The sequence below is a fragment of the Temnothorax longispinosus genome, chromosome 6, assembly GCF_030848805.1.
Source record: "Temnothorax longispinosus isolate EJ_2023e chromosome 6, Tlon_JGU_v1, whole genome shotgun sequence".
Taxonomy (NCBI): Eukaryota; Metazoa; Arthropoda; class Insecta; order Hymenoptera; family Formicidae; genus Temnothorax; species Temnothorax longispinosus.
The window spans coordinates 17239522-17254891 of record NC_092363.1 but is presented as its reverse complement, the minus strand read 5'-3'; the positions used below and the strand labels follow the sequence as shown (position 1 = coordinate 17254891).

At 38.8% G+C, this 15370-nt stretch overlaps 2 protein-coding genes across 4 annotated transcripts in view; one reads left to right on the top strand and one right to left on the bottom strand.

Moving 5' to 3' along the window:
* The window catches only part of Dbx (homeobox protein Dbx), a 38590-nt gene that overhangs the window by 15680 nt on the left and 7540 nt on the right, over window positions 1-15370 (top strand). The window lies entirely within an intron of this gene.
* LOC139814137 (leukotriene A-4 hydrolase-like) lies at window positions 9409-14652 on the bottom strand. 2 transcript variants are annotated; one of them, XM_071780192.1, is made up of 11 exons: window positions 14380-14652; window positions 13834-13946; window positions 13615-13754; window positions 13415-13526; window positions 13272-13340; window positions 12732-13017; window positions 11889-12190; window positions 11451-11717; window positions 11071-11360; window positions 10734-10998; window positions 9409-10595 (listed from the first exon to the last, which is right to left on the bottom strand). In XM_071780192.1, the coding sequence occupies exons 1-10, from the start codon at window positions 14426-14428 to the stop codon at window positions 10761-10763; spliced, it is 1866 nt and encodes a 621-aa protein (XP_071636293.1). In that variant the 5' UTR covers window positions 14429-14652; the 3' UTR covers window positions 9409-10595; window positions 10734-10760. The 2 variants fall into 2 exon arrangements, with proteins under 2 accessions (XP_071636293.1, XP_071636292.1); XM_071780191.1 differs by having other exon boundaries at window positions 9409-10998.

The following is a 15370-nucleotide window of genomic DNA, read 5'->3' as shown; positions in this document are numbered from 1 at the left end:
GCCGGACCCATGAATCTTTTTTCGAATTTAATTAAGGACTTGCGGTGCCACGGGTGGATGATAATAATAAAGCTTTTCCGAGGGTAATCTGGTACTTTGAGGGGCGGGCAGGATACCAGCGGGTAGAGAGGAGGAAACTGGTGGGGAGGGATGGATGAGAGAGGTGCCGTTTCACACAGGTTCGAGGCTTCACTACAGTTTATGACGAGGGTGGGTTTAAGAGGAACGTTGAGGGTTAAAGGGGGATAACTAAAGTAATTAGTGATGGTGAGCGAGAGCCAACCCCTTTCTTGGCTATGCCTACACCCTTATCCCTCTCAGCGCCTTTAACGAGATGAAGATGTTGATTTATCACGGAAGCCTGGCTCTTCAGAAACCACGAAGGCTCATTTTTGTTTTATATGTAGAAGATTAATATTGTATATCACATATTTTTTGTACATTGTGTTATACATGATATTTTATTATTTTTCGCATATCTATAATTTTTTTTATAATGATATATGGCAAGGCCATAGTACACTGAATAAGAGAGATTTCGTAAAATTTACTTTAAATGCAATTTTGCATCTCCAGTAGACTTTGCAAATTTTAACCCTCCACTCCGCTCTGAATTCTTCATATATCTCGCTTTCACGAGATATTTAAGATACTTGAAAAATCTATAATTCTCTAAATATTTAACGAAGTGAACGAGAATAAATTAGAAGAATCCGTGACATTTTATAATGAAGATATTAGCAACTAAGAACAGGCTCGACTACGCTTGAAGATTTTAAGAAATTAAGAAACGTACGCGATGCCGGGAAAAATTAAGAGCTGTAGCTTTTCATTTCCGCCTTGCGGAATATTGAGACAGCGGCGCGCAGCGTTTTGTCAGAATCGCTCCCGCGTCGCCCGTAGGTAGAACTCATCAACGCCGTCGACCTTAAATTATCTGGAATTATGAGGAGGCCGGCCACTTTTATGCCCGGGACGTCTCCGTTATGTCGGATCTACTGACGGAAACGACGGAAAAATTAAAGAGAGCCCCCGGGGCTTGTTATCTTTTTAATAATCAGAACCGACACGGGCACGCGGGGGCGGCGGCGGCGGCGGTTTCCCTTCTTCTTACAAGTTGCCAGAGCTGTCAGAATCACGCCGCGAGCTTAATTCGCGATATAAAAGCACGGATCCTAGTTGCGCCCGGCACCGATTTCACGGAACTTGCCCGACGTCGCCCGACTCCGGGCAAGTCTCGTTATTCGTGTAGGTATAGCAAAAATTGCCGAGTTCTTTTAAGCTTCCACGTCATATTACGTCCCTCGGCTTGCACGACTGAATTATACGACTGACGTGGTAACGTTCCGCAGAAATTAGAATTAACGCATCTCTTTCCGCGCGCATCTCGACATATCCCGAGCTTGGAAAAAGAGAGTAACGCGTCGTCAAAGTTCTATCTGTGTCTTATTTGAAGTCGTCGCCGTCTTCTTGAACTTTGCAAGTTTTAGATCGCCTTCTTCGAAGACGGCCTAATCTAATCGAGGGACGCACAATGCCCGCGATTTTGCGCCGAGATATTCTCAAGCACTAAATTAAATCCCGACGAGATCCTTATCCGATCTTTTCATTTCTTCATCTTGCTTGTCGTAGGGCGAGTGTCCCGCTCAGATCCGCGAATTATATTAAAGAATAGGGGAAAAACGATTCCACCCTCATGCTACTGGCAGCCTATTTAATACCCGCGAAAGAAAATACTAAGGATTCCGCGTATAAGACGGTGTAGTGGAATCTTTTCTTTCGCGTGTAAAATGGGAGGCGATTCTAAATTGCAGGCAACTGTCGACCGGTTTACCCCGATAAGGATAGTTATAATAATAATTTGTTAACTTCAACTTACCTGCCGAGAAGTGGACTTGGGTTACAAAGTTACTTAACACACTCGTACCGTCCATGCACCTTACTCTAAACAGTCTCTTTCTCTCTCCACAATTTCCCTTTTAAACAGTTGATCATTCCATATTTTTTCTCTTTTATTTCTACTAATTCCAACAAACTAATCCTTGGTCGTATCACATTCACATAATGACTAATATATATAATCCCTTTCTTGTCCGCAGAACATACACATAACGTTTCGATAAGGATAGTTTAATTTATTTGCCAAATAGACGCGCGAAATAGATTAAATATAACGTTAAATGCATTTCAGTGACACGGAAAGATCTTTCACAGCGAATCAACTCAAATCGGGAAATTGCGAGCGCGATGAATTTGAGCGGCGCTTAATTATTATCGCGACGGGAGGCGGGAGAGGTAAACGCTCTCTTCAATTCAATTTCCACGCCGCCGGTCTCGCAGATCGTCCTTTCCCACGGCACTGACGTTGACACGTTAGATAGATCGGCCATTAGGTTTGGCGTTTCAAGAGGAGGGTATCGAGTTTCCCGGATTCCGTCGGTCAAATCAATTTGTAGCCATTAGGTCCGCCGTTGATTCGAGTTTGCCTTGGCAAGCTTTTACGAGAGAGCAATCTCACCGCCGGCCGTCGCGGCTCACCGTCGGCCGGGAGCTGACCCGAGGAGAGCTAGCCCGACCTGTATTTGCACAAACGTCGAAGCTCGCAGACGGAGAGATATGTACGTTTGATGTCCGTCACGAAGAACCTCTGTTCTTCGTATATCCACTTACAAGATACACACCGGCTACGCGATAACGCGAACTTACAGGATCGACGATCTGTCTTCATAGCGTCGCTCTTGGCTATTCAAGTCCTTCGATATAAACTTCTTGCCGAGAGACGTAACGTAGCCGTATCAGGGCATTAAAAAAGTTCTTACTCTGCCTAGTTACACTAAAATTCTTTGTGTTAAATGAATTTTTTCATAAGCGACACGTAAACTATTAATTTCTTCTTATAAAATTAATATAATTTTATATACATGTATAAAAGATTGAATATTTTTTTAAGGAACTGGAAAAATTTGAACTAAACTGTAGGATTTAAAACAATATCGTTGTTAAATAAAGCAACTTAAGAATTATTCTTAAGAATTGTTCTGCGATATTTCCGGCAGACACAAAAATTCTCCCTCTGAGTCGATTGATTCTTCCCGTCTGCGAGAGTTTCACGTTATTTATCTCTCTACGTGATAATAGCTCGGCTTTTCTTATTCTGTTATTCGCCTAGCTATTTTTTCTAGCTACTTTCCTCGAGTACGCGTCAGTCTGCCGGAAGTCCATTCGTCTTGATCGCGGGTGGATCAAAGTCTAGCGAAGGACGACGGCTATGACGTTACCCTAATCGCTCCGGCTACAATCTGCCGCGGATATTAAAAACAAAGGCCTGCCTCTCGCAGAGCATAACATGAATATAACGCCGCGCAATATCTTACGGGCTTTAAGCTCTTCGGCTTAGCCCGTGGACCTTCATGCATTATGGATTTTACTTTGAGAGAGCGCCGCTGCCCCCCGCCGCCCCTTTTGCCTCCCCCACGCTCTCGCTCGCGCCGGAGGCGGACGCGGGAGCTAAGAAACCATGAATATACAATACCGCGGTATATGCATATAGATCTCGCCTTTGAGAATCAACTTTAATCACTCACGGCGAACGCGCCGGTAAAATCGAAAGCCGAGGGATCGAGCGGCATCGATGACTCCGACGGCGCGATAGCGAAGCGCTTCGTTCTCAACCCCGTCTTTCCGCCTGCGAAGATGCAAATGTGCGAGCTCAATGCAAGTTGTAGATATTTATAATGAAAATCGATTTTAGTACACTGGACCGTCCCGGAACTGTTTCACTCATCCGATGAGTTTGGAGGCAGGCTTGCCGAATTTTACGTTATTTGCGAATTGACTCGAGATTTGATGAATAACGTTTTGTTAATTAGTTGAACTTTCGAAGCTTGTATAACATGAGAAAAAGCATCCTTATAATAGAAAAGATTTTGACGCTTTGATATTTTATTTTGACACTAAAATTTTTGTCTTTAATTTCCTGAAGAAATGCGACTATTTTACTGATTGATTGAATATAGTTTTAAACGTTCTCTTTTCGGGATTTAGAAATAATTTTGCAACGAAAAAGTCGGATACACGAGCTGCGCGACGATGAGTTCCTCTCGCTCTGTCCGCTCTCGCGACATTTCTCCCGGAAATATCACTTCCGATTCGTACCGGATCGTATCCACCCTCGCAGCCCGGTTATATGACCTGCACGCAGACGGATTGTAAATTTGCAAATTGTATATCCCGATTGTAAACCTTCCCTCCGTCCTCTTATCGCAGGCTGACGTCGATTCAGACGTGTTCGCCTCTCTCGTTTGCTTGTGAGATCGTATTCATAAAACCGGATGAGTGTGTAACGATAAATATGGGATTCTCCTTTTCTCTACGACGACCCGTGGAGATCTGTCCTGCGTGCCTCTATTACGAGCTTTACGTCGAAAAAAATTCTCATCATACGATAACGCGAAGAGCAATTTACGTCGCGATCTCTGTGAAAAAATTCTATGAGAAGGAAAACAGAAACCTAAAATGGGGAAAAAAACAGGTAATAATTGCGAATAAATCTTTACGGTTTGTTTAAAAAAATTGCACTGGAAACAGTTTTAATTTTACTTGCCGTGACATGTTTTAATTTCTTTTTTTCTTTAATCGGTTGATTCGGACTATTGTGGTTTTAGAACGGCATTTGTCTGACGATGACGGTGATATTTCGTCGAACTGGAAAAGTGATTTCATATACGACGTCTCAGACGCGAGAACACGTGACGTTTTTCACTCTACATCAGCAATTGCCAGCTCATCTCCGGCTGAATCGCGTCGCGGCAGCTTGCGCTGCTCTTTTTACTTTTACGATCTCGTACCACCCTAACTGATATCCGCACTCTTTTACGGAGACATTCGGAAAAGCTCTCCCTCTCATAACGCCGAACTGCCTGCTTTTATTACCGGTAATTAATTTCGTAAAGATGTCCTGAGATATCAAATAAAAATGTTTTAATTAAAGATTTTTTAACGTAATTATTCAATGAAGGCAAGTGCCATTTCTCGCGTTTTAATCGAGATTTCGAAAAACTTTGTACGTTGGAGTAAACAGTTTTCACATTGGAAGATATTCCACTGTCAAGAGACACTTGTTCTCGTGTCTCTCCATTATCTCAATTAAATTAAATTTAATCTTACGGTCATTAGTCTCAAAACTTTAATTCAATCTCACAAACACACGGCAAAGATATTTCCAGCGTACCGAACTATCTCCGTGAATCAGAGATTTTATATTTATCTCTAGATTTAATAATCAACGTTACATAGACATTGTTTGTGCTGCAAAAATAATACAAACGGACGCGTTTTATTTTCCTCATTAATGTGAAAATTCATGTTATATAAGGCAGCATAAATATCCCGCCATTTAAGAGTCCAGTCAAATAATCGAATAGCCAGCCAACTCATGAGCAAAGAGATGGTGCGGTATATAGGTGATTTTTCATATCACCGGGCTTCAAAGAATTAAACGAGATCCGCCGGTGTTCGCAATTACGCCTTTATCCGCTCCGAGAAAAACAATCGATTAAATCGTCACCGGGGCGGCGCGGCGCGCCGATAAATCCGCAAAGGCCCTTTTTCCCCTCTATTATCGCGCGACTTCCTTTCCATACATCAGGCAGCCGTCTGCCCTTCGCCCGCAGGATCGCGCCACGCCGGCAGCTTTGTGCCGTACTTTTTACGTTTGATCCAACCCCCGTTTGCCCGCTTCCCTCCTCCGCTCTGGCTGACCTCTGCACCTCACAGTGTACCCCTGTACGGATGGCAACCCCTACTCGGCTCTCTGTCGTCCCTTTCGCTTCCTCCCTCCCCCCTTCCTACCCGCACTCTCGACCCTCCGGACCCTCACTCCTCTCTTACCTCGTCCTTTCCGCGCCGAGAGTCAACGCGGGTGCGAAGAGGAAATTCAGAGAGAGAGAGAGAGAGAGAGAGAGAGATTTTTATAGTCTCCACTTTTTCCCTCGAAAAACAAACGATCAACAAATGAATGAGAGTTAAATTGATAAATATATGACAATCCTTAATCTGTGAGTTTTACGGATGAATTTTTCTCAAGAAAAAATCAATCAGTAATCAATAATTTCTTTGCCAAAACGTAATAAACCCGCTGACAGGATTGCACCATTTGATAAAGAATTATCAAGAAACGCACAGTTAAGAAAAAAAAACAATTTTTAATACTTGGACACGCAGGAATCGGAAACGATTAACCCTGCTATGTTATGTACGTATAAAGATTGCGCGAAGAAAAAAATCTTTTCCATGTATCCCCCTCGTATGAAGTATGATCCCTCTCTTCTTCTCCTCCGCGAATTCTGGACCATCCTGACTCCTCTCTTTCTATTCTACCGTTTCTGCGCTATTCCGGTACATAGAATCGACGAGCGCATGAGAGGGAGTCCTGAAGAGAGAGAGTCAGGTACATGAGTGAGTGAGTAAGTGAATGAGAGAGAGAGAGAAGAGAGAGAGGAGGGGAGGGAGAGAGAGATTGAGGGGGTGAGCACTCGTGACCACGCCGGCGAAGGGCGGAGAAGGAGGAGGAGGAGGGGGGAAGGGGGAGAGGGAGTCGGCAAGAGTGAGTGAGCTGAGGGGTAGTTCTGAGGCCGACGTCATAATCGATCGTCTTTTATTAAACTGCACCAGATGGCGCCACCACCGCACTAGGCACAACGTGGATGGCACAAGGGGGTTGAGTTGAAAGAGCGGCCGGAGGGGAGAGGGGATTGGGACGAACGTAGGGGGACCGGGGGTTCAAGCACGAGGGAGTGCACGAGGGTAGGCGGAAGTAAGGGCGGGCGCGTGGGTGCGAGGAATGGGGCAGGGAGTTAAACGGAGGAGGATTTCCAGCCCGGGGTTCCTCCAGGAGGGATGGAGAAAGGGTGGAAGACAGGAAGAGAGAGCGAGAGAGGCCGCAGCCAATCGTTTAACGATTACCCACTCGCGCACTCTATATAACGCCTTTCGGATATCGTCGTTATGCTTGATCCTCGCGACTATAGCGATATTTGAACGATCCTAAGGGTGGACCGATCGGCTGCAGTTTAGGGAATAATCGGGAAGGGGGGGAATGAAGGACCTATTCTCTCTAACGCGTCGTTCAATTTTCCAAGATCTTATACGCTAATTAAAATTTTTGTATTATCACGACGGATATAATTAAGGATGTGGGATAATCAAGATTTGTTCGCTCTCTATTTTAATGAGCTTCTCTTTTAATTTCCATACCGCCTGAGAGGGGCAAATTTTGATAATAAGGTAAATGAGATGTGTGACATCACACTGTTTTTCGATATTTTATTGTCGATAGTCGATGATCATCTTTTTAATAATTTCGTTACATTTATTAAATAAATAGGCTTTCGCTTTTAATGATACTATACGAACGATCCAGCTCATTAATAGCACACTCGCTTTGATGAAACATAAAATGTAATTAACTGTTATTACATTTTACAACAACGAATTAACTGTTATTATTTAAATATATTTCTGCTTATTATCTATCTCCCTCTTCTTTTTATAGTCAGTTTAAGAATATTCATTGGCGCCGGAGTCTCGTACAACTATACTACGGATTATAGCTATATCGCACTTCTTACAACTGACGGAGAAGATATTGAAATCGACACGCTGCTCGCTCGCAGTTGGATTTTCTGAGGAAGCGTGCTTGAAACTCGAGTTGAAGGGTGGGGAGATCTTTTCAGAATCGCATATAAACGATGAGTTTGACAGCTATACGACGATGAGTCTAGAAAGAACAGGATATAAGCGGAAAAGAAATTGAAATTTATAAATTTTCAGCAAAGTCACAGGCTGAGCGCAAATCATTGCGAACGAGTCATTATTATGTAGAACAGAAATGTCAAATTCAACTCTTGTACGAACAAAATGACATTGTGAGAGAAGGAGAGAATCGCGTTTTAAAATTCCATACAAAAAATAAAACAATATAAAAATCTATTCTACGTGAGAATTAAATTTAAAAAATGCATTAGCATATTTTATAGATAATGAACGTCGCGAAGAAAAAATGCAAGTTTTCAATGTAATTCGAACATAATAAAAGATTAGAATGAAACTCGATGACAGAAGTAGCCGGAAGTAATGTGTAAAAGAAGGCTTTGAGATTCTCTTTATCTTTTTAACATATTTATTAATTTTTATTTTGATGCATCTCCATGTTTCATTAAAATTTTTTCTTTAGAGGGAAGGAAGATAATCTTTCAGTCTTAAAGTACCTTGCTATTATATCAGGAGATGGAATTTTCTGAAATATAATAATTAATTAATATTAATTGTTTTATTTTAATTTTCACGTCTTTTGCCGACATTCCGAATAACAATGTAAAGGAAGAGGTGCCTCGGAGGAACCGCTTCAATCACCAATTTCGTTCGGATTCTCCAGACGAGCGGCATAAACTGGCAACTCGCATACACACCGCGGTGGGGAAACCGCGGGGCTTCACTTCCGATCTTCTCTCGCACCCTCGGCCCTCCCGCCCTCCCGTTCCGCGTCCCTCTTTCTCTCTCTTTCTTTTCGTTTTGCGTTTACCGAGAGACGGCGGTGATTGATTGTCCCGTCAGCGGCAGGCAGGCCGGGAACTAACAAAAGTAACAAAGCACCTCCGTCCTGAGAGTACCGCCGCCGCCGCCGCCGCTGCCGCTGCCGCACTTTTCGGCGAAGTTGAATTGCTCGCCGCTTTACCGATTCCGTCGCCCTGTCCGATTTCATCCCCTCCGCGTGCTTAATCTCGCTCCCCGCGACACCGCCGCGAGATGGTACAGGGAAAATTCGCGGCCACGGCGAGTTTTTCGAAGCTCCATCACGCATCCTTTGCTTGTCGAATTTAGCAGCGCCCCATGGACGTTGCGATTAAAATTTTCGCACCCTTATGTCAATTCGATAGAGGAACCCTTCGCCCATCCTCATCAAGGAAGGAGCCAATTTCATAATTGTATCTAGGTACTATCTGTTATGAGTATATATACAGTTAATTTTACTGTAATTCTTAAAAATAGATTAGAGTGTCTTGCTGCTGCGGAGGTAACTTTGCGTTATAACAAAAAGGAGATTCCAGAGATGAACTAACATTTAAGGGAAAAAATTACGCGCCTTAATTTCAACATCTGCAAGAGATTCGTTGCCTGCTCAAGGTTCTCTTAAACATCGGACGATTCTAAATTCCCTTTTTAATATAAAATTACCACCGCGGGCGCGGGAGCGAAGTACATTACATCGTTTAAGGATAATTTAACGTGTAATCGCAGCGTGGGAAGGTTTCAAAGCTTATTTGGCAAATACATTAATTACCACCTTTAGACAGGAAGGGGTTAAATATTCTAAAACTCTACACGCGTCGCTTACGTTAATATACCTAACACACACACCCGCACGTGCGCGTGCGCGCGCGCGCTCGCGTGCACACATACACATTCTCGCATGATTCTGGAGGTAGTAAACGGTCAGTAAACGGGGCACGGTCTCTCTCGTGGGTAACACCCTAGAGCTAAAGAGTGTATTAGCGCGTCAGATCGTTAGGGTCTACATGGTGTCAAGCGCATACATCCCGCCGTATGAAAATTTGCAGGGCGAGTATAGGTGAATTAATTCGTCGCGGCGAATATAACTTTCTCACCTTTTGGCGTTCGACGCATAATTACCCGTCGTACCGTACCGCCGTTTGTTAATTTATCTACGGCGTTGTTTAACGATGCAGCGGAAGAGAGAGAGAGAGAGAGAGAGAGAGAGAGAGAGAGAGAGAGAAGAACCTTGAACTCTTCAGACCGTCCACCACCACTTTTCACTGATATACGCTTTGTCCAAAGATCGATTTTTTCTCTCGTAGAGATTTTGGAGGAAAAGAAGCTGTGCGAGAAAAGATAAAAATATGTGAGGCGGAAAAAAACGCTATAATTTTATTATTATAGAGTTTGAACATTTTTTGGAATTAAATTTAAAGTGTGCAAAAAGATGATGCAAGGATACATCTATAGGATAAATCTATAGGATATATCTATGTATCGTATATCTAATAGGATTCGATCTCTTTGTCAAGATCTGACATTTTAGTTGAAGTAATACGTAGTCTATTGTGAGAAAAATGGAGTTTAAAGATTTATGTTGATACATTTATGTTTAATACAACGAATTACACTACTAATATAATTACATGTTATTTCTGTACACTCAGAGAAATAAATAATCGGACAATTCGTTCAAAAATTGGACTGGATAACTGGATAATCCGATACTTTTAATCGAAATTATAAAGAGCCGATCAAGATTAGAATAATGTGCAATCAATGATAGCCGGATATTATTGATAATTGATCGGCTTTTTAATTATTCCGATTGAAAGTGTCCGTTTGTTAATTTTCGAACGAATTGTCCGATCATTTAGACCTGGATTTTTCTCTCAGTGCATACATTAATTACATGATACTCTGTATCTAAGAGATATATTTACTTTTACAAATTTAAATATCATTCAACGATTCAATAGGAATTGTCATCAACCATCATCGTTCCAAGTCCAAATCCAGTTATTTCTTATATATCGTTGGCTCTGCAACTCAGAAAATGAAACAAACGCGAAGTATAGAAATTTGTCTCTACTAAATTAGTTTCATAATTATTTCTACATTTTTTAAGAGTCTTCTTCATATAGTAAAAGAATTATATATTGCAGTTATTAATGACTTACCCATTAAAAACAAAATCAGGCTAATTGTTACAAATATATATTTGGGTATATAATTTTGTATATTTTTCTTTGGGTTTTATACGACATCTTTTCCTGTTTTCTATTATACTCTTCAATCATTATTGGATGCTTTTCTTCCCATTCGTACAAATGTTGAAATATAGGACATGCGTAATTTGGCGAACAATTTTCAGTAGCAAAGTCCAAAGCTAGTTGAAGTTTGTCAGTCCATCGAACTTTAATGCACAATAGAATCCAAAGAAACCTGCGAAATACGTGCGCTTTACGATTATAAGGAATTGTGAATCAATTTGAATGAGAAAATATGCATATTTACTTTATTTCTCCATTTTGGATAAATAAGCGATTGTTTAAAGAGTTCAGTTTTATTATGGTCAGACTTTTATGAAAAGAATATAGATATTTTAATAACATTATTTTTTGAACGTCACATAGGTTGTTCTCATCTGCTGTCTCAGGAATTTCATCATTACTATCCCAATTCATCCAGCTTTTAACTAATTTGAAACAGCTGTCTTCCCACGCGGACGTTCCCGATAATTCCGGCATGATAGGTATAGAAGAAATATTACTGAACCACGAGTCCCAGTCAACACCATCTAATAGCTGAAATCAACATGGAAGTCATGATTTTTAATGCTAAACATATAAATAGTGATGAAACTGTAGTTTGTATACGTATAAAAAGGACGTTACCGCCACTCTGTCAGGAAATTGTTGATACAAGTATGTTTTAAAAACAGCAGTATTAATACTTCTACACGCAAAAGCACTAAAATAAGATTGAAGAAACGGTTCGAATAATGTGGGTCCTCCTAATATATTCTCTAGATGACATAAGAGAAAATATCCCCTCTCGTAAGGCACATATTTAGTGGCTGTGTCAGGTGACGAATATTCCAAATTGGGTAATAAGCATCTTAGATACTTTTGGGTATCCCAGACATTTTTGGGTTTTTGAAACTACAATACAATTTACACAATACAATATGAGAAAATAATCTAGTAAGAATTCAGAAATTGGGTGTGTGTTTATAGTGCATACAATGTAATATATTATCAATTGGCGACATTATTTATTATACCTTATTTCTTTACCTAGTCAAAGTAATAATTAAGATATTATAATCTTACCAAACTATTCATGTTTTGTAATCCTTCTTTTTGAAGATAAACATCTATCCTTTCATGATACAAAACGTGGCGTTTAATTTTTCTGGAAATAAAAAGGCTAAAACTCTTATTTAACCACAAATGCTGATAATTCTCACACGTAACTAAATTTCCTGCCCAGCTCTGTGAGATGTTCCGAGCTAGCAAATTACAGACATAAGAACGATCTCCGCGAATTAGAAACGGTGAAATAAATGTCACGCATGGACATTCTATTTCGAAATCGGCGATACTCGGTGGAAGCAGGCATATATCGTATCTACCTAGAGACATTATTTTAAACATAATAACAAAAGAACAAAAGAAAGATTGCAAATCCAAGTGCGTTATTTTACACAGAAAACGTCTAATCTTTTGTAACCTTCGATTAAACTCACTTTTCATCTGTTTCTACCTAACCTAACTGTCCCTCTTAAAAAGAGATGAAGAGTGAGTTTAATTAAAGATTACAGTTAATACGACGTTGAGAGAAATTGGCCGTAAAAATGACACATTTGACTGAAGCTCTTTTAACACGCTTTATGTGTTGAATTACGTCATTGAACACATATAATCGTATAAAATTAAAAGTTAATATGTTCCATCGTGTTAAATGGCATGATTTAAAAGGGCAAGAAATGTGTATGAAGAGCTTCAATTAAAATTAATACACTTGGGTTTGCAGTGTGCTAATGCACAAAAACAAAAATTTATTATACGCATAAATTTAAATAAACATATCAAAATGATTTTAAAAAATTTAAAGAAATTTAAATTTAATTGAATTTAAATAAATAACATTAAAAAATCTAGTCAATATTTTACCCCAGTGATAAGGTCCACATAAATAAAGTTCGGCATACCGCAACATCTCTTCAATCACAGTGTCAGGAAAATTATTGTTATAAGTAGAATGAAAAATGTAACTTTCAGCAAATATACTTGTTCTTTCATTAAGTTTTTTTATCCATAATGAACCCACAGCAATAACCACCGCATAAGATGGTACCGGTTTTTCTTGACGGAATATATATGCATCTCGTTCCACACCTCTTTTTTTACGTTGTGAAAGGGCGGACATTAGAACTGTATAACGTTTTTCTACCGAAATCTAAAAAATAAAATATACGTATATAAAAATTAAATACATATTTTATTTTAGTTTAACTGAAACAGTTTCTAAGAAAATATAGGCATTTATTTTTAAAAACATTTAATTTATTTTTTACTAATGCAATCCATTTCTTCGTCAATATTACTTTTATCAATAATGTCAATAATAATTAATCGAATGTCATCGATTTTATGTAAATGAATAAATGCTAGAAGAATAGAAATATACCACCTGTGTTTAAATTCTTATACCTTAGCAGAGTACGTAAATTTGACGGCCGGGGTGTCCTGGCAAGGAAACCATGTTCTAGCGTATATTAGCTGAAAGAATATAGATATTTATGTATACTCTATATTTATTTAAAAGAAAATCTTTGTTTGGCTTTGTTGCTTACCTTGTTCTTAGACAGTAGAAAGGGATGTCTACCATAAGCAGTTTGCGCAGGTGTTAGCCAATATAATGCAGGCGAGTGTGGAGTTGTTTCATATTTAATTTTAATTATACAACTGAAAATATCGTATTATGGGTGGGTATTCAATTCTTACATCAATAACTTTTAGTAAATATATTTTTTAAAAAATATCTTATATTTACCCAGTAGTATCACTAGTTAGTGGTAAATTTACGCACAATGAACTTCCAAAAGCAAGATTAAATTGTACATGATGATGTAAACGTGTTCCATCAAACGCGTTTGTGACATGAATAATTTTAAGTCCGAGGCTATCTAAAATCTATAAATTATTCGATATTACATATTAATAAACCCGCAGTCAAAATTTTTACTCGATATGAAAGGAATTGTCTACTTACTATCTGATTAATTAAAGGTTGCCTTGTTATAGTCAAAGTCGCTGTTCCTTCAAGAATTCTTCGATCGAAATTCACTATCAATTCTAAATTGGTGTCGATTACACGTGCCAATTCTTATAATTATGAAGATAAAAATAAAGAAATATAAGTAATAAATAATGATATATAAATGTAATGAATAAATACACGATTACGAATGTTATATTGTATAATTAGAATTATTATGGTAATTATTGCGTGTGATATATCATTTGTAAAATGCAAGCAATTTTCAGACCTTTATGCTAGATAGTAGATACATTATATTTCGTGCATTTAAAAGAAGATGCGCAGAATGTTGTCAGTTAATAAAAACTGTGAGATAATAATCTAAAATTTTGAAAACTTGTACGTTACTATAGAATCAAGTATATATGTAGCAATTTTGATTTCAAACATCTATGAATTCCGCACTTTCTTATTTTATTGTATTTTCTTTAAGAAAAAAGTAAGTTTAAAGTATTTTTATTATGTTTACGTAGCTAATTAAGTAATCAAATAAAATACCTGGTATCGCAAATGAGTGTGGATCTCTTGTAGAGCTGAAAAAATCCATTTCAGGAGAGTCACGTTGTAGCCTCTTCGATCGACTTGCGATAATAGAACTGTATGTCTAGACTGGCCGCACAAGGGCACAGTATTGTTTTTAACTTCTCTCACCTTCTTTTGTCTACCGATATATTCTGTTTATTAGAACGTCAAAGTGACTGTGACTTTTCTCACATAAACATATTTGAATTAGTTAAATTTAGTAAATAAAATTGTCCTCGACGAAATGGCAGCCCGTCAGGAGTATCCCTTGCCTCGAAACCCCCTCTACCTTGCCGTTCGGATTCGGCATTAAACTGCCATGTAAGTCCCATGTGCTTGTATACAACCTGTGTGCGCACCACAAGCACATGACTTCGGGGGAGGCCTAGGTCCGACTCGGACTGTTGCACCATTGGAAAAAAAAATAAAATAAAACTGTCACATACTTCGGAACTGATTTACTTTAATCATATTTTCTCCAGCTCGTCTTTTTTTCTAATTTTAATACTCAGATACATATTTCCTTTATTCTAAACAGGCAAATAGTATGAGTGGCAGCAAAGAGGGACATATGCCCTCCCTGTATTTTAATTTTTTCGATTTAGAATAATTTTATGATTGACAATCAGATAACTTTTTTTTTAATTTATACAGAAGTAAAAATTTGCATGAATATTACTTTAACAAATATTATTTAAAAATACCTTTGTCTGGCAGAGCTTTATATAACTCGAAAAATTCCGTATGCATGGAAACATTGAGAACTGTTCTTTTTTGAATGATCATCTTCGATCAATAAATGATAGATTTTTGATTTACAGATGATGATTATTTTCTGAGGGTTATTATGAAATTTACTAGAGTATCTACGATTTTATTTGTAATTTAGTAAATCTGTTCACTTTTGCAATTTTTACCCCGTTTCAAGATTAATAAACTCTCTGGAAGTTAAGAAATTCAAGAAGTT

Excerpts from the sequence above, each read along its gene's own strand:
- LOC139814137 (XM_071780191.1), bottom strand. The coding sequence starts at position 14,428 with ATGGATTTTTTCAGCTCTACAAGAGATCCACACTCATTTGCGATACCA. Across the intron at positions 13,341-13,414 it reads TTCTACTGTCTAAGAACAAG|CTAATATACGCTAGAACATG; the intron begins GTAAGCAACAAA and ends ATATTCTTTCAG. Across the intron at positions 10,999-11,070 it reads ATCCAAAATGGAGAAATAAA|GTTTCTTTGGATTCTATTGT; the intron begins GTAAATATGCAT and ends CGTATTTCGCAG.